At 39.3% G+C, this 20,032-nt stretch overlaps 1 protein-coding gene across 4 annotated transcripts in view; it reads left to right on the plus strand.

Annotated features, from left to right (window-relative positions):
• The window catches only part of MBOAT1 (membrane bound O-acyltransferase domain containing 1), a 102,899-nt gene that overhangs the window by 43,283 nt on the left and 39,584 nt on the right, over positions 1-20,032 (plus strand). For all 4 annotated transcript variants that reach the window (XM_015587288.2, XM_006909234.3, XM_025044903.1 and 1 more), the window contains exons 2-4: positions 6,634-6,779; positions 7,781-7,858; positions 12,809-12,904. In XM_015587288.2, coding sequence (XP_015442774.1) covers positions 6,634-6,779; positions 7,781-7,858; positions 12,809-12,904 — 320 coding nt within the window. The remainder of the gene's footprint in view (positions 1-6,633; positions 6,780-7,780; positions 7,859-12,808; positions 12,905-20,032) is intronic.

Consider the following 20,032-nt stretch of genomic DNA (forward strand, 5'->3'; position numbering starts at 1 on the left):
AATTCCCCCTAAAATTTACAATTACTGGTTGTAAAAAAAAAATTACAAAAAATTTGCCTAGATTCTTGTCACCTTGGTAAAATAGCCATATTCAGTTTTACGTGTTACCTTCGCCTTTTCTCATGTGCTACTTTTTAAAACATAATTATAAACATACACACAGTTTTATATTTTTATTATAGCAAATGTTTTTCATTTTATTATAGGCACTTCATAATGTCCATTTATAATACTATTGACTGGATTTACCATTAATTACTATCTCTACTGTCCTGTATTTAAGTATATTTTACTTTATTTTGTCTTGTAAATAATGTCTCAACATTTTTTTCAGCATTTAGCTTTTTATCATCCAGTGAATAAATTTCTAGGAATTGGTCAAAAGTATGGCTTATAGCAAGCATGAACAGATTCCCTTTGAAAAGGATTATAATGCGGAGCACATCCTTTAGTCTTTACTACATGCCTTTACTAATTATTGAACTTTCTGATTCCTGTTTGGCTACCAGAAATAATACTGAGATGAATATTTCTTGTACAAATTTTTTATGCACATTTCTTATAGTGGCCGTAATAGTGGGTTTAAAATTTACAGCCCACAGACATAGATATATATACAAAAAAAATTAACTTCTGTTTAATTTCTTTTTGCTAAACTTAATTTAGTATTTGAACTAAATTGCCGGTTTTAGGAAACTCTCTTCCTGTTTAAGGCTGGTTACATCAAAGGTTTGTCTACCTCTACACCTGGGAATGAGCTAAGCCCTAAGGGGCCTTACAGACCTTTGAGGCTTTGGTGAGGGCATCGGGTCCCAGTGCCATTGGAACCCTGCTGGCCTCTGCTCCGGAGGAGCCCATCATTGTACTCTAGGGTATTGGCCTCTTGCCGCTGCATCACCAGCTGTCCCCTGCAGCCCCTTCCATGGCTCGAAGTGGTAGGTTCACACTCAGCATTCTCCTCAATCTTTTCTCAATTTTTGTGCGGAAAAAGAGCTGTTACATCATTAAGAGTTTTTCTTCCCTCTGTGATGTGGTAGAAACTCCATGCTTTAAGTTATTTTGCTTTGCTCTTGATCTATGAAGACAAGTTTTTAGAATTAAAAAAAATATATATCTTTCCTAAATTTCCAGAGATCATTTGGATGTTTTGGATTTATCTCTGCTTTAGATAAACTCTATGCAGGAGCTAGAAAACCCAGAGATTGACTCTTTGTCCCAAGCTGCATTGCCTCTCCCTGTGGAAGAGAGGACACATAGGGAACTCCTGCAGCTGTCGCATGTTGGGTGGGAAGAGGAGTCAGTGGCAGGGCTGCGGGGAGGAGATGGGGAAGCCAGATCTCAACAGCTCAACAGTAGTTACCGTATATTAAGATTATTCTATGCACAATCTGTGTGTCAATTTAGTAAATGTAGAATAATATTAATAGCAGATACTAATCAGTACTAGGCACTGTTTCAAGTATTTTTACATATTAACTTCTTCAGTCTTCAGAACAATCCCATAAAGTAGTACTCTTGCTTCCATCACGTGGACCAGGAAGTAACATGCGGTGAGCTTTTGTAATTCTTCAAGCAGTAGGTGGTGGAGCTGGGTCTTGCAGCTGGTAGTCTGGCTCTGTGTTGACTCTGTGGGTAACCACTAGATCTGTTGCTGGTCATGGGAGGTCACAAGTAGGATAATTATTGAAGAGAGATCTTTTTCTTTTGTGATTCTTATAATTTGATTTTCTTTTTTGGGGAGTGTGATCATTTCATAAAAGGTGATTCTTCTTCTATTTAGGAAGAAAGGGTCCCTTTATTGTTTAGATTTGTTTCTATGCTCATATGCGTTACTTTCCTAACCTAGGTATTTCTCCGATGTGTATAAAGAGACCTTTGCAGTTTCAACTGCCTGCAGTCACCAGAGGTTAATATCTATATCATCTCAGGCCAGTGATTTGCTTTCTTTCTAGAGTTGTATAATTTTCAAAACCTGTTTATTTATTTTATTTTTATTTTTATGGGAGAGTTCAAATATACACAAAAGTGAAGAGATAGTTACAGGGAGCTTTCATGTGCTCAGTTTCAACAGTTTTTAACTCATGGCCAATCTTGTTTTATCCATACCAGATTTTTTAACCTTTATATTACTAACATTTTGGGCTGGAAAATTCTTTGTTGTGGGAGAGTGTCCAGAGCCTTCTAGGATATTTAGCAGTATCCTTGGCCTCTACCAATCAGATGCCTGTCAACCCCTCCTCCCCACCGCGTTGTGGTTATGACAACCAAAAATGTCCCCTGGAAGGCAAATCATCCCCAGTTGAGAGTCACTGATTTATACTCACGCCACTCTCCCCATCCCTTCAAGATTATTTGGAAGGAGATTCCATATATCAAATCAACCCATTTTGGGATGTATTTCTATAATACAATGCCTCCCATTTTGTTGGCTCTTAGGAAAAAAGCAAAGATCTAAGTCTGTTCCTATATGAGTTGTCATGGCAGCCAGCCAGTTTTGGCCATGGAAATAGTCATAGTTTCTATCAGCTGCTATTGTTGACATGAGCTAGCAAACACAAAGAAATTGGTGTCATAGTCTAGTCTGTACTTTTTAATTGTGGTAAAATATGCATAATATACAATTTTCCATTTTAACCATTTTTAAGCATACAGTACAGTTCAGTGGCATTAAGTATATTCACATGGTTGTGTAGCCACCACCATCCATCTCCAGAACTCTTTTCATCTTGCAAAATTGAAACTTTGCACCTATTAAATAATAATCCCATTTACTTCACCATGCAGTCTCTGGCAACCACCATTCTGCTTTCAGTCTCTGTGAATTCAACTATTCTAGGTACCTCATATTAGTGGAATCATACACACTGTTTGTCCTTTTGTGACTGGCTTGTTTCACGTAGCATAGTATCCTCAAGGTTCAACTATGTTGTAGCATGTCAGGATTTCACTCATTTTAAAGTTGAATAATATTCCATTGTATATATATATGCCAAATTTTGTTTATCCACATCCGTTGATGGACATTTGTGTTGCTTACACGTTTGGCTATTGTGAATAATGCTGCTGTGAACATGAGTGGACAAATATTTCTTCTACATCCTGCTTTCCATTCTTTGTATATTTAAAATTTGTTTTCCCCCTCTTTATTCCCATCCCCCCCTTCCACCCCTGACCTATGAAAGTTGCCATTTCCCCTTAAGAACTGGATCTCTGAAGGCGGGGCATCTCCTCCCACACACTCATGGTGTGCACCTGGGGCCTGGCGCACCTGGGGTATGGTCCATGGCTCCACTTGGGTCGCGAACCCAGGACCTTATGTGTGTAAAGCAGACGTGCTAACCACCACACTATGGAGTCGTCCCCTATTTTAAATTTTTTGAAGATCTGCCATACTGTTTTTCACAGCAGCTGTACCATTTTACATCCCCACCGGCAGTGTACAAGGGTTCTAATTTCTCTACACCCTTGCCAACACTTATTATTTTGTTTAAACAATAGCCATTCTAATGGGTGTGAAGTGGTATCTAATTATGGTTCAGCCTGTACCCTTTAAGATTGATCATTGAAAAGCAATTCCGATAGAACCCTCCTGTTAGGCCTAAGTGGTGCTGTTGTGTGTTTCCACTTTTGCTGTGGAACATTGAGCTAGCCATCCATGACTCACTTCTGGGAAGAGAGTGGGGGCGTAAGTTGTGTCTGTGTGTAGGGGGAAGCTTTTAATCCATAATAAAGTTTTCATTTGGGTATTTACCATTAACAGTTAAGGGAAAGAATTTGGGTTAGATACAGAATCAGAGGCCATTAGAGTTGGAAGAGACATTGGGGACCAGTTCTCCCAAATACACATTTTTTGCGGGGGTGGGGGAAAGAAAGGAATTGAAACCCAAAGCATGTAAGTCTCCTCTTCTTGACTTGAGGGTAGTGACAGTGTCTTGCTCACTGTCCCCAGTATCTGGCATATAGAGTTAACCAGTAAATGTTTGTGGAATTAATCAATGAATCATCTAAGGCTGCCCAGGTGACATCTATCTTAGTGTCAGAACTAGGGCATTGAGTTGGCTACACATTATGTTATGGTGACTAAAAAATGGCTGATGGCTTCAGCAACCCAGTGAGTCTTCTTTTCCTTTCTCAGTCTCTTGGGTGACAATCTATGATAAGGCTCTGTCTTCCTTGGAGGTAGATTTAAAGGGGTCTTATAGAAGATAAACCCAGTTCAGGAAATGGCCAGCAGCCTGAGGAGGCCTGTGCTGGCTGAGTGATGTCCTTCAGGCCTTTCTCCACCTAAATCTTTTCCTTCTCATCCCATCCCTAAAGCTTTCACAGTCCAATACCCCTGTCCTTTATTCGTGTTTTCATTCTGGGAAAGCTCAGTTCCTCCTGGATACCTCTCTAGGCCTCTGTCTTTTAATTTCCAAACCAGGAGGTCTCCATCTTGCCTGCATATTAGAATCACCTGAATGCTTTGAAAAGTTCTAATGCCAGACCAATTAAATCAGAACAGTTGGGGATAGGACTCAGGCAGCAGTATTTTGAGTGTTTTTAACTACCCTCTCAATCTTTACCTATTTCAACAGTTTTCCTTATTGTCTGCCTGAGTCTCATCCCTCCTTAACCATGAAACTCTTGTCATTTACTTCGGATCTAAAGGGCATATAATGTAATAAGTTCACACAATATTAATGTTAATTTACAATTCCTTGTAAGTTATTTGTATTCTTTCCCCAGTTAGATCATAAGCTCCTGAAGGCAGGGACATACCTTCTCTTTCCTCTATCCCAGTGGATCTCAAACTTGAGTGTGCATCACAGTTAGTTGGGGGGCCTCTTAAAACAGATCGCTGGACCTACCGTGGGGGTGTCTAATTTAGTAGGTCTTGCGTGGGGCCTGAGAATTTGCAATTCTAAATAGTTTCCAGGTGGTGCTGTTGCTGATAGTCCAGGGACTACACTCTGCTGTATCTTCAGGTTCTGGGATGCTCAGTAATTACTGGGCGACCAAAAAGAATGGAGCAAATTTCCCTTTGGTTCTCTCCTGAGTAACTAATTTCCACTGTGGTTGCAGTCTGGACCCTGAGTTGAAAGAATGAAAGAACGTGTTAATGATCACCTACAGATGATCACAACTTTGACTTTCCAGTTGCCAATTTCTTTATATTTTGAACCTTGCTAAGATGGTTATTTTTCTGTGTGTGTGTGTGTGTGTGTGTGTGTGTGTGTGTGTGTGTGTGTGTGTGTGGTGTTGGTTGTGTATTTAGGCTGTATAAAAAGATATGACCAAATCACGCAGGATGGGATCACAGCTCACCTCTCCTATGCCTTTCAGGGTATAAAGTGAGGGTGGGCAGTAGTGGGGATACATTTTTGAAAAGACTGGTGAAGAATGATCTCCAAATAGAGGAGAGATAGCACGGTCAATTTTTAAAAGCAAAGCAAAAAATACTCTGAAAGTGTTATTTTTTATATAAATTATAAGGGATCCAAACGATTTTTTTTTAATTGGGAAACCAAAATGATCTCAGAGAGAGCTGGTGCCTGCTACTTGTGAGTGCTACCTGTGAGCCGAGCCCTCATGAAGTTTTGCTAAGAGCTACATCTTTTTGTAGCGTGAAACACTGCCGAGGCTGAAGTTGAGGGTCTATTCAGATATTTATATCCTCAATCCCTTCTCATTTAAGGGTCCTCTAAAAACAAATTGATAATGAGGTTTTCGTTCTGAATATTCTGAAAAGATTACACTGCTTTCCCAGTTTTCATTAACAGTTAAACCACTTAATGTATTTTGATTTTGTGTTAAATCAGTCTTTCCTATGAGTGTCAGGGAATTATGTTTTCTTTTGGATAAAACATTTTCGAGAGATAGATCACTGCAATTTTTCTAAGGAAATTTGGTGCTTGCTTTCCATAATTGAACAGTGTTGGAACTGAAAGTTTAATGCAGGGCTGTTTCCTTTTTTGTGTCAAACCTTGAATTTGAGCAATGCTCTTGTTTATTTGCTGTTAATTTAAAATGAGAAAAATTAGAGTCAGAAAACAGCTGATTACTTTGGAGAAGCATTTGATTTCTTAGGTACTAGATGAGGGAAGCCTCTTTGATTTGATTCATTTGCATCTCTGAATACATTCTTTATCTAAGGATAGTGCTGGAGGGGAAAGGAGGAAGAGACCTAGCAAACTGACCTCACAGTCTGCTAAGGGCTTTACATTAATAAGTCTCCTTTTTGTGTGTGGGAAAGCAAACTTGGCTAGTATTAAAAGATTGGAAAAGAAACTAAAGAGATATGGCAGGTTCTGCTCCAGACCGCCATAATAAAGTGAGTAAAGGGAGTAAAGGGAGGCATAATCTTTTAGCTGGTGAGGGGTCTTGCCTTCAGTTAGCAAAAATTGCGACACCTGTGAAACACCATAAAATGAGGTATGCCTCTCTGTTGGGTTCCTCACTTCTTATACCAGTTGAGGAGGGCACGGGTTCTCTTTTCAGTCCTTCACTTCCCCAAACAAACACTCCACTGTGGAAGAATCCAAATCCAAGCCTGAGATGCACCTTGATGTGGAAATCTGAAAAGAGTCGTGACCATTCTCACAAGGCCAAAAGAGTAAAGGTTTTCTTTCTTTTTTCCCCACCCCCGTACAGGTGAATTTTGTGGCATGCCAGCTCGTTGCTTTGTTTGCCGCTTTCTGGTTTCGTATCTACTTAAGTCCTGGTAAAACCAGTCCCGAGGCCCGGCATGCATTTGCCACCATTTTTGGCATCTATTTTGTCATCTTCTGTTTTGGATGGTGAGTATGAGCTTCATAAATTCTAATATTTATCATCGGGGTGTTTCGTAGCAATGTTCTCGGCATTTGCCAGGTACTAAGGAAAGAAATATATCTTTACTCTTATTGTGAAATAATGGAGATTTATTACAGAAGTTTCCATTTACTCTAAGAACCTGGAATTAATAAACTCGACTCCCCACTGAAAGTCAATTTGGTGAATTTTTCTTAAAGTTAAGACTTCCGATTTTTCCTTAGTCATGTAAATGGATTTTTTTAAGGTTTAATTTCCCGACAAGGAACCTTTCCTAACTATTGTAGATATCAGTGTTTTTCTTGCACTGTTGTTGGAGATATTGGTGTTAGTCCTGCTTTTAGAGTAGAATGGTTTTAGTGCTGGTCTTAGGGAGTGCGAATCATTCTTTAAGAAAGCCTGTAGATTAGATAAACTGCCACTGCCAGACAAATACCCTGGCAGTGGCAGTTCTTGGGGAAGAAGCTTTAAGAACCAACATTTCTAGAATTATACCTAAAGGAAATTTGTGAATTTGTTCGGGGCACTAGAATACTGCTCCTCCAGTTTCAACAAAAAATTTGAGAAAGATGGATGGGTATTTGAATTAGCCACCAAGATAGGTAAAAGTCTTGGTGTCAGGGGCTGCTCAGTTTTGGTCCTGGTACTTTAACATAAAAACAAAAATCTTGAAGAAAGAACTCTTCTTCAGACTCTCAATTGTATATGTGGGGCGGGGGGGAGTGTAAGCATCCCATTTATGGATTCCTGACATTGCTAGTGCTACAAGTTGGCAGACCTTGTCATGACTTCCTAGTATCATTTCATAATAGAGTTCTTAATTCCACAGAACAAAAATACTTGATTTTTTTCTCTTACATAAACACGTGTTAAGTGATTGCTTGCTTTTTGATGGGGTGGAGGTGCAGTAGCAGTATGGGTAGCCAGTAGGTATGCTAATATGAAATATATTCACTGTTCTCCCTCCCGCCCCTGCAATGTCTTAAAGGTACTCTGTACACCTGTTTGTGCTGGTGTTAATGTGCTATGGAATCATGGTCACTGCAAGCATATCCAATATTCACAGGTAAGACCCTGGGAATGAATAGTGCAAGGTGAGGTTGGTTATTCATGATCTTTGACATGTATTTACAGGGTAAAGGGTACCTTCCCTATTTGCCAGATGTGCATACCCCAGGTTCCCTTAAATATAAGAAGGATAGCTTGGGGGCCCTAAATGCTGGGATTCTTCAGAGAAATCTTTATGAAAAAGGGTAGGATGCAAGTGGAGCCTCAGGGGAAAGAGAGAATATCAGAATTCGGCAGCTCTATTTGTGATAGCCCCACGCTGGAAACAACTCAAATGTTCACTACTGTGGAGTACTACTCAGCAATAAAAAGGAATGAATGAATGATCTACACAATGACATCGATGAATCTCAAATAAATATGCTGAGTGAAAGAAGCCACACAGATTCTATTCTTGAAAAGACAAACTAATCTATGGTGACAGAAATCAGATCAGAGGTTTCTAGTGCTGGGGTGGTGCATGGAAAGGTAACAGGGATCCCAAAGAGGCATGGAGAAACTTAGGAGATGATAGATGTGTATGTCTGTTATCTTGAATTTGGCTGGGCTGTGGTGTGTGTGTGTGTGTGTGTGTGTGTGTGTGTGTGTGTGTGTGTGTGTGTGTGTTAGAGAACTTTATATGCTTTAGGTACACTGAAACCTAAGGAAGAAATATTTCTACAATATTTTCATTTCAAAGTACAGAAGTAATTTCATTCTACCTTTAAGGCTACCTATTTAGATCATCAAGTAAGATACCTGGGATATGTTTCGTGTTGTGTCCATTTTCCATGGCATTTCTGAACCCTAAGTATTCCACCGTTCAGTAACACGGAGATGTAAACTCTGTGGAAACAAAGACCTTTCACTCTAGTTCACTGTTTTAGCCTCAGAGCCTGGAACAATACCTGGCACAAATAAAGGCTCAATAATTACTTATGGGTGAATGACTGAATATCTTTGAAAAGACATTTATCCTTTTATGACTTCTTTTCTGATGTTATCTCTGAAAAAGCAGATGACTTATTTTGGCTTCAGAGAGCTCTTTCATTATTAAGACTATTAGCACAATAGTTTTCCTTCTTAAAAGCATCGAAATTAAATTTTCAGTGTGTCATAATTACTGCAGATAAATTTCTGATTTTCAAGGGAAAATATTTTTGCATGCTTTGAAATTTGGTAGTTATTCAACTTAGTATCCAAATGAGCTCTGAGAATTTGAATTCTAATCATCTCTCTTCTAAGTGCTCTCCTTGAAGGGGACCATGTCATTCAGAAGGGAAATAGGACATCCACATTTCTACTTGGGAAAGAATGGGTTTTGGAAATGCTTTCTTTTATGACAAAAATCCACCTCCCCCCCCTTTTTAACTGTGTGTATGTGTTGGTGGGGGCGGGGAGTAAAAATGGCTGGCTTTCCCCAAACTTGATTTTGGAAGCAGTGAAATGATTAATAGAAATGTTGCATCTCTCTAGCACATTTTCTTACAAATAATTTGTCAGCTCTCCCCATACTTGTGTGATGCTGATGGGGTGTGGTTCATTTTTCAGAGGGCGAAGGACTGACATGCACACTCATTCTGTGCCAGGCCCAGGATTGCTGTGTTAGTATCTGACTGGGAATGGAATACTCCAGCCTTGGCAGAGCTGAATAGTTTACAGGCAGACAATAATATTGTGGTAGCAGAGAGCCTTGTCATAAGACCAAAAAGAAAGGACGCCAGAGCAAGTTTTTCCCCTCTTTTTTAGCTTGTGTGGTTGCAAAAGTAGGGAGTGGTTCTGTTCCCAGTGGATGGAGGTTGTCTCTTGTTGATGCAGGAAAGAACAACCAGGAGTAAAGAAATCTGCCTCTACCTGTGTGAATTCAGAATTCAGACGAGTCACAGCTTCTTTGTATATCAGGTTTCCCACCTCTCAAATGTGGTATTTGTGGTAGTTTGAACTTAAGTTCTTTTCAAGACCAGGACTTCATGAATCTTTGTGAGTTCTCTTCCCTTCACTGAGCCAGTTATGAGGGTCCTGTCATATGGCTGGGAAGAGGAGGGGAAGGTTAGTATTTGCTGCCATGTGGCACTAACCCATTTTTGGACTGACCATTGTTATTCAAGATTGGTCTAGAGTCTTTGGGGCACCAACTGTTTCCTTCTCAAGCCCCTATGCTGGGCAGACACAACAGGCATTCATTTACCATAAATTAGCCAAATGGAACAGAATATAGTTCGTATCTCTTAGGGCAGAAGGCCTTGTATGAGAACTTGGTGATGCAGTCACCAATTTTGGAGTGTCTGTTTTGTGCCCAGTGCCAGGCCAACCTCTTTAGAATATATTTCATTATTTTAAATATATAAACTTATTTAGTATATCATTTAATATATTGTTACTGTTGCAAATATATTCTTTTTAGGACAACTCAGTGGGATAGATTTTTTTTTTTTTTCTGAGATGAGGACATGAAAGCTCAGAGAGGTAAATAAGTATCCAGTTGGATGAATTTTCACAAAGTGAATACACACATGTGCCCACCACCCAGGTCAGTAAAGGGACTATTACCGTTACAAATGTCCCACTCTCTACCACAGCCCTCCTTCCTAAAATCCCAATTTTTCACACTGCAGATTAGTTTCACTAGTGCTGAGACTTGAACTCATGCTGGTCTGTCTCCAGAATACATGTTCTACTACTTCTGGATTCCTTAGATTCTTCAGATTTGTCCAGGGCATGAATGCATTGCCCTATTGCATTGGGACGTAGTACTTGGCACCATCCTTGATGGGTGGATCATGTTATAACAAATGAATTGAACTTACTTTTCTCTCTGGGTGGGGTAGGGGAGGGGAAGGTATGAGTCTAGCTCCTATTAAAACAGAAGCAGTAGCAGGTATGGCTGCATTTGAAATGGTCCTGGAAGAATCTGTCTTTTGACTGGTTTGTGCTTCTGCTTTGACCCTCATGAACCGGCTGGAGAAAGGGAATAGGTGCTGGAGGCAAAACAGCCTGACTCCATTCTGCTTAGCTGTTGAGGGAGTTGTTTTTTTCTTAGCCATTTGCTTTGTTCACCATATTCCATTTGAGAAGGGTTAAGGATGAACTCAGGATATGGAAAAATCTGTTGTGTAGTAACGTCTTTGTTTGCAAATATTGGTAAAGAGAACTAAAGTTATATAGTGCTTTAGAGCTTACAGAACTCCTTCGCACTCATCATCTGGCTCTCTCTTGTTACTTAAATAAATTTTTATTATCTACATTATTTACTGTTTCTTAGGTTGATCTAGTCTTCATGAGTTGTTTTAATGTGAATTTGCGAATTTCAACATAATTTAATATCAATACATATCTTTCCTGTTTTATGACATATGCTTAAAAGTTATACTTTCTGAATGCATGTTTCTGATGGGCTCTTGAACCATTGAAAATGCTTAATGTAGTCATTTCAGTTCATTTCAACTAATAGTAGTGAACCCCTCCTGTGTGTCCGGTCAAGTGTTGGGATGCCCAAGGTCACAGTGAGTGGGGAAACATATATACACACACACACACACACACACATGTATGTATGTATGTATATGTGTGTGTGTGTGTATATATCTGTATATATATACACACATATATAAAAGTGTGTGTGTGTGTATATATATATATATATACATGTGTGTACACACACACACACACACACACACACACACACACACACACATTTTAGTAATAATTATATATGCTAGTATGTAGCCCTAGAGAAATACAGGCACTGGAGCAATGAATTTTGCTGGGAGTGGGGGGTGGGGTATCTGGAGCAAGACCAAGCCAGATGACATTGCAGCCGCCTTATCTGGCAATTAGGCAGCTCTCAGATAGATTCTGGAATGGTGAAAGGAGTTGTAGGCAGAGGAAGGAGCTTGCAGAAAGACATCTGGCCTGAAAACGTGGGCAGTTCTGTGTAGTTGAAACATAAGGTGCATGTGGAGTGTGGCTGGAGGTGAGGCCAGAAGGGTGAGGTAGAGCTTAATGTGGGAAGCACCTTGCATGCTGTGTTTAGCACTTTGCATGATGTGACTAGATAGTGGGATCCATTGGAGACTTTTGAGACAAATAACATTTATTTAGTTTTGTTCATTCGACACACAGGAGGTGGCTATGGTAAAACACGCGTGACTATCCTTGCCTTCGTGGAACTTTCAGTCTAGCAAAGGAGACAGTGGTTAATCAGATTATCACATATCTTTATAATTACAAATTGATCAATGTTCTGAATGACGTGTGTGTGGGTGTGTATGTATATGTGTGTGTACATGTATATGTACATATATTGCTCGTTTATACTATAGGCTGGTCAGGGTGGTCTGTGAAGGAAGGTAGGGAGTAGTGATAATGGAGTAGGTGATAATTGAAGCCTCAGGCATGGACAAGGAGGGTCCTGGACAGACCACTGGGAAAGCCAGCTCCAGGAGGTGGAGGAAGATATGCTGTGCTGGAGCCTTGGAAGAATTAACTAGAGAAGTGGGAAGAAAAAAAAGAATGGAAGCCAAGAGAACAAAATGTTTCAGGAAGGGAGTGGTTGGCACATGATGATGACTTGCATTTATGAAGATCATCCTGTAAACACGGTTTATGAAGAGAATCTGAGGGCAAGACCTTATAGGTTGGTGGTTCCCAACTCTGGCAGCACATTGGAATTACATCTGCCGGGTTCACCCTGTACCAATTAAACCTGAATATCTGGGAGTGGGGCCCAGACATCTGTAGTTTGTAATGATCCCCAGGTGATTCCATTCTGCCAAAGCTAAGAACTACTGCAGTGGTTCAGGTGAGGAGATGAACGGCTCAGAGCAGCTGGTGGGAAGGTGAGGCGAGGGCTGGATTAGGCTGTACGTAGACCAGACAGGACTTTGTGAGGGAGTGAGGGAGGGGAAGTAGACAAAATTGAGTGTATTGTCATGCATAATAATCTGATCCCCTGTGTTTTTGCTTTCAGATACTCCTTTTTTGTAGCAATGGGATACCTTACGATATGCCACATTAGCAGAATATACATCTTTCACTATGGAATTCTCACTACAGATTTTTCTGGGTGAGTATCTTAATGTGTGTGTGTGTGCGGGGGAAGAGGGGGTGGCGGGTCTGGCTGCCAGCATTGATGCATTCTCTTGGGGTCTGTAAAGATCAAGTGTGCACATCAGAATCATGGGTAGCTGTTTAAATCAGTTGGTGAGACTGTGGTAATGAGGTTAAGGGTGAAGATTTGATTGCTGTCTAGGACTGTGTTATGAGCTTTGCTGTGTTAGGCAGGGTAGCAAACTACAGCTTGTGAGCCGTATTTCTTCTACCACTTGTTTTTGTAGTTACATTGCAACACAACCAGGTACTTATTTATCTGTGTTCTCTGGCTGTTTTTACACGACAGCGGCAGAGTGATTGTGAACAGAAACCATATGACCTGTGCAAAGCCTAAAATATTTACTATCTTGCTCTTTAAAGAAAAAGTTTGCTGACCCCTATTCTAAGGTCCTTATACAGGGCTGGTGTTTATCTTTTACTAGTTAATAATACAGAAATTATTCCATCCTAGCTGCTACCCCACTCTCTCGAGTGCCTCCTGGCTGCTCTCCCTGCATCTGCGAGACTCCCAGTGACTGGAAGGTGATGCCTGGCACAGTGGGGGGTCTCGGTACTAGTTGTAAACATGTTCTCTGTCACCAGGCCTTAACCTAATGGGCCAGCCTTTCCCTGATTGGTCACCTTGGTGAAGACTGTGGATGGATCAGTGAAAATTCTGTCTTGTTGATGTTTGTTCAATAACAACTTTTCATGAGTCTTGAGGAATGGATACTAAAGCAGAGTTTTTCCTCATAACACATTGTATATTATCCACATTACTTTCTTAAGAGTTCTGTTCTGTTCTCCAGGGTCAGGGAGAACCTGACTTCTCCCCTCGGGTTGAACTGCATTTCATTGGAATCTTGAGGAATGGATACTAAAGCAGAGTTATTCCTCATAACACATTGTATATTATCCACTTTCTTAAGAGTTCTGTTCTCCAGGGTCAGGGAGAACCCGACTTCTCCCCTCGGGTTGAACTGCATTTCATTGGATGAGTTATTGGAGAATTGGCAGTAAAAAACAGAGTTTACACCTCACAGCTCATTTCTGTGAACTTTGCAAGTTGTGGAAGGCAAGAGAATGTTGCTCTGGGACACAAAGACTGTTGCATCAAAATTCCCATGACCATGGTTTGGCCTCAGACTGGCTTTTCCTGTATCTGTTCTTCTTACCTTCAGGCCTCTGGATGTTACTTATTCCTCTTTGGGTTGTTTCTTTTCTACATTCCTTTCCCCTAGGTTGTGGAGCAGTTTTTCAATTTTTCTGAAATAAGTTCACAAACTTATTTTTTAATAATGTGTGTTGCTAGCAAAATATGACAAATATGGGCCCAACAGAGATAATAATATAGCTGGGAAGTTATAGCTTTAAAAGTAATTTAAATGATGATCATAACTTTATTTTTTGGGTTTCACCTCAGAGCCATGCCCTCCACCCCAATACTTAGTTCCTGGCATTAAATAGGTGTTCAATAAATGAATGAATTAAATACTTTAGTATTTCAGTTCTTTTTCAGTGTTTCTAGAAGCCTCAAACAGCTCCTCAGTCATAATTGGTTGGGATATTGAACAAAAAATGTTGACTTTAGCCCAAAGTAGATTATTACTTATTTCTCATCTATATCGTCTTTTCTTTTTAGGGCACAAAGTATATATTCATTCATTCATTTCTGCAACAATTTTTGAGTCCCCAGTATGGTAGGTACAATGCCAGGTGCCACAGACATTTAGGCAGGAGGAAAGATATTCAGGCAGAGGATACAGCTCTGCAAGAGCACAAGAATGTGAGACAGGTGCCTATGGAAGTCCCAGAAAGCACCCTCTCTTACCACCCACATCCTATGTCACCAGGTCCTATCAGGTCTGTAGGCTGGCTGTCACTATGCTCCATCCATTGCTACGTGTGCCCACTGCCACCACCCTGGACCACCACATGTCTGTAACCTTCCTAACTGGCCATCCTTCTTCCTACCCCTTTTCCAGCCTATGGTCTCTATACCAACCAGAATGAGGTTCTAAAATATCAAAAAAACTCCATCATGAGTTGGAGCTGCCTCATCTGTCTCCTCCTCCCACTCTGCACTGCAGATGGCGGCAATGCCAAAACATTGTGGTCCACACACATGCTAGGTTAGTCCATGTTTCTTTGCCTCTGCCTTATTCATTCCACTGATTAGAGGAGCATTTATCATCCTTGTCTAGGTGGAAATCTTTTACTTCATTTTCCAAGAGCCAGCTAAAAGATTACTGCTTTACAAAGCTTTCCCTGATTGCCACCACCCCCTTCCCAGTCCCCTTCCTCGACCTCCAGTTACTGCATTTAGGACTTTGCACTTGGCTTTCAATGGCTGGTGCTGCCAGCTGCCTTTAAATCATACTCACTGAGACCCTGGTGCATGGAGTGTTTGTAGTTGGCAGAAACGGGCACTTCTGCTTTCATCAATTCATTTGTATGCTTAACTAGTGTCGTATGTGTTTATTTCCAAACTTGTTTATTACAGTTTGTGTGTGTGTGTGTGTGTGTGTGTGTGTGTGTGTGTGTGTGTGTGTATATATTCTGATTATATATGAAAGGAGAGAAAATGGTTTCTCTGAATCTAAGTTGGGTCCTTTGGAAAGCCGCAAAACAAGTTAGTATATTAAAATTAATAGCTGTTGAATTAAATGTGGGTGAGAATGCTGAAAGGATGTGGGGGAGGATTATAAAAATTAAGTTTTGCACTTGGATCGTTTTGCAAGTAACTTTACTTTTACCTTCTCAGTTCATGTTAGAGGAAATGACTGGAGAGAGTGGATGGGGATTTATGTAAGAGAGATGCTATCATTCAGTAGATCCACACTCCAAGGCTTTGGTCTGGCATCCAAAGGTTCATTCATTCATCATTCAGCAGACATCGATTGAGAACCCTGTGTATTGACACAGTTAGAGGAGATAGGTGTGAGCAAAGACTGTAGAATGAATGTACAGTTATCTATTTCAAATTTATATAGAAAGTTCAGATGTAAGCATATCATCATGTACTGGTTTAATTAGTATTCCCCCGGAACCTCAGAATATGTCCCTGTTCAGAAATAGCATCTTTACAGATGTAACTAGATGAGGACACACTAGATTAAGGTGGACCCTAAATTCATTCTGACTGGTGTCTTTATAAGAAGACCATGAGAGATACAGACATAGAGGGAAGAAGGCCATGTAAAGATGGAGGCAGAGATGAGAGTTTTTGGCTACAAGCCAAGGAACTCCAGCGGTTGCTGTCAGCTAGGAAGTCAGGAAGAGGCACAGAACAAATCCTCCCTCAGCACCTCCAGAATGAACCAATTCTGCCAACACCTTGATTTCAGACTTCCAGCCTCTAGAACTGTGGGGCAGTAAGTTTCTGGTTTTAAGCTGCGTAGCTTGTGGTAATCTGTTATGGCAGCTCTAGGACACTAATACACATTGTTTCATGATTGTATATCTGTTGATGAGCTAACAACTGTCCCCTACTCCTGATCATGCAGAGTGAAGGTGCCTCTTTTGGTCACATCTCTCCCTGCTCTTGTCATACCTTCTCCATTGGTTTTATTAATAAAACCATAAACTTTTGAATGATTGTTACACCATTTTTAGTATAATCGCAATTGTGGAAAGTTACCAAAGAGAAAAATAAAGGGCATTTGTGGTTAATAGTAATGTTTGTGAACATGGTGGATTTGGGGTTTGACATTAGGGGACGATGGAAATTGGTTCCTGTCAACTTTACTTTCAGCAGCACAGTCATAAATTTCCTCAAGTGATGTTTGTTCTCTGGCATTTTTGGATCTCCTTGTGCTAAGAAATCTCTGATGTTACCCACAAAATGGTTGAATATTTGAACTAGAAAGGACACTGCTGTTAGGAAAAGCATACAAAAAAAAAATCTTCTACCTGTAAATTGCATGTGATTTAGTTCTGTAATTGCTGTGTGGTCATTTTGTACATTCTTAGAGGTATGTGTGGTTTTTTGTTTGTTTGTTTAAATTATAGGGCCTTATTAAGCAACATTTCCCTCTGCCACCATAAATGCACAGTGCCTCACTGAAGTCAGTCCATCTTCTTGGACAATGTCTGTTAACATAACTGGAGAGGTACATACAACCTGAAATTGGCAAGATGTTTTAAATTACAAATTTCAATTAAAGAGATTCTTTACCAGTTTGTTCTCATTACAAGCATATAAGCAACCACAGGTTCTCCTTCAGAATGGAATTTAACACTGCTGTTTATTTCAGGATAAAAATATTTAGGATTCTGTTGAAGAATAAAGTAGTATTCTGAAATTGAACCTAGTGTTTTAAAGCAGTCCGATGTGGTAGTTATTCTCTTTTGAGCATGCATGCAAACCTAAGTGCTAGCATATGTTATACACCTTTAGAATAAGAACACAGACAGGAATTGAATGGAGTGAGATTAGATTAGTGTTTATGTTAAACTATATATATATATATATATACACACACACGCACACACACACATGTTTTTAATTTGGGGGAACACAACTTTGTACTTTATTTTGGTGCTTAAATTTTTTTATGCAAGTAATCAAGTTTTCATGGGCTAGACTGGTGTTAATGATGAGGCTAACACAGAGATACATTTTTATTAGTGCTGCTAATACAATTTATATCAGTACATGTAGTGGTGAATGTCCTCCATGTTCTCTTTGTGAATGTGGACTATTAAAGATATTAGAACATGTACCGTTTTTCTGGAGGAAACTCAACAATTGCTTGTAATAAAGTTGGTACCTGATTCCTTTTAAGTTCGTGATACTGAACTGATTCTTTTTTTTTCTCACAGAGGGAGCAAATCAAGTCTCTTTTGAGGGGAGCAGCAAGAACTTTCCTTTTTGCAGTCTAGGCCAGATTCAGGCAGATAATTGCTCTCCCATCATGTTGGCAATTTGAGTTGCCCATGTGTTTTTGAAAACATTATGAAATGAGAACTCTTATATACTGCTAGTGGGAGTATAAATTGGTACAACCCTCTGGAAGGCAGTTGAGCTATACATTTTAAACAATTGATATTTTTTGTGGCCTAGTACATTTTTTCAAATTAAATTTATTGTAGTGACATTGGTTAATAAAATTATATGGGTTTAAAATGTGTAATTCCATAATACATCTGTATATTGCAGTGCATATTCACCACCCAAAGTGAAATCTACTTTCATCATCATGTATTTGACCCCCTTTACCCTTTTCTACCTCCCCATCTTTCCTTCTGGTAACCACTAAATCATCTGTGTCTATGAGTTTTTGTTTGTCTTGTTCATTTGTTGCTTTCAGTTTCATATGCCACATACAGCTTGAAGTCATATGGCTCTCAACTTTGACTTATTTTACTGAGCATGATTATCTCAAGATTCATCCATGTTGTCACAAATGGCAGTATTTCATCTTATGGCTGAGTAATATTCCATGGTCTGTACGTACCACATCTTCTTTGATCATCTATCGAAGGACACTTTCCTTGTTTCCGTGTCTTGGCCACCATGAATAATGATGCAGTTTAAACAGATAAATGTTTTCAAATTTTTGGAGTAGATACCCAGAAGAGGGATTGCTGGATCATATGGTAATTCTATTCTTAACTTTTTGAGGAAACTCCATACTGTTTTCCATAGTGGCTGTACCAGTTTACATTCCTACCAGTAGTATATGTGGGTTCCTTTTTCCCCACAGCCTCTCCAACATTCGTTATTACTGGTCTTATTGATAACAGCCATTCTAACAGATGTGAGGTGGTATCTCACTGTGGTTTTGATTTGTATTTCCCTAATAGCTAGTGAAGTTGAGCAATTTTTTATGTGTCTGTTGGCCGTTTGTATGTCTTCTTGGGAGAAGTTTCTGTTCAGGTCCTCTGACCATTTTTTAACTGAATTCGTTGAGTTGTATGCGTTCTTAATATATTTTGGATATTAGCCCCTTACTGGAGGTGTTGTTTGCAAATATCTTCTATTCAGTTGGTTGCCTCTTTGCCTTGTTGACGGTTTCTTTTGCTCTGCAGAAGCTTTTTAGTTTGATATAGTGCCATTCATTTATTCTTTTACTTCCCTTGCCTTTGAGATCAAATTTATAAAATCCTGTTTAAGTCCAAGGTGCATGAGTTTAGTACCTATGTTTTCTTCTATGCAATTTATTGTTTCTGGTCTTATATTCAGGTCCTTAATCGATTTTGAGTTAATTTTGGTGTATGGTGACAGATGGCAATCTAGTTTCATTCTAATTGATAAATCTCTGGCTAGACTCACTGAGTTAAAAAGAGAACAGACAAACAAAATCAGAAATAAAAGAGAAGTTACAGTGGATTTTACAGAAATTCAAAGGAAAGACACAGACCAATTGAACAGAATTGAGAGCCCAGAAATAAACCCACATATATATATAGGAAAATAATTTTTGACAAAGGAGCCAAAAACATACAATGGAGAAAAGAAATCTTCTTCAGTAAATGGTGCTGGGAAAAGTAGAAAGCCACATGCAAAAGAATTTTTTAAACGTTCATATCCTATAATAGGATAAAATCCTAGGAACCTAGTGACCTTAAGGAAATTTATTCATAAATATGTTCAACTGTTGTCAATATTAGGGAAAAACTGGAAGCATTTTAAACAGTCCAAAAGAGGTGAATGATTAAATGGTGGTACTTAAATGCATCCATTGAAAAAGATGTCTTCAAATAATGACACTGGAAAATGCTTACAAGATAAAGGAAAATCAAAACCACAAAACAAATACATGTACTGAGATTACATTTTTATGAATAAGGACGTGTAGAAAAAGAGTGGAAGGAAATAATAAAGATGCTAAGACTGGTTTTGTAGGGGGTGCTTTATTGGTGATTTTAATAATTTTTCTTTTATATGATTATAATGAGAAATCCTAAATGTTATTTAAATATATTTGCATGCATATTATGGTGAACTGTAGCTTACAGAAGTTTGTGTTCCCTGTTCCTCTATTGTGTTTTTTTGTTACCCAAAATAGAAATCAATTGCCTGCACTCTTTTGCTAGTGGTGGTGATCATTCGCTGTATTGTTAGTTCCATGGGAAATGTTTTTCTCTGTTACGACAT

Source organism: Pteropus alecto, unplaced genomic scaffold (genome assembly GCF_000325575.1).
Source record: "Pteropus alecto unplaced genomic scaffold, ASM32557v1 scaffold121, whole genome shotgun sequence".
In the NCBI taxonomy this organism is placed as follows: Eukaryota; Metazoa; Chordata; class Mammalia; order Chiroptera; family Pteropodidae; genus Pteropus; species Pteropus alecto.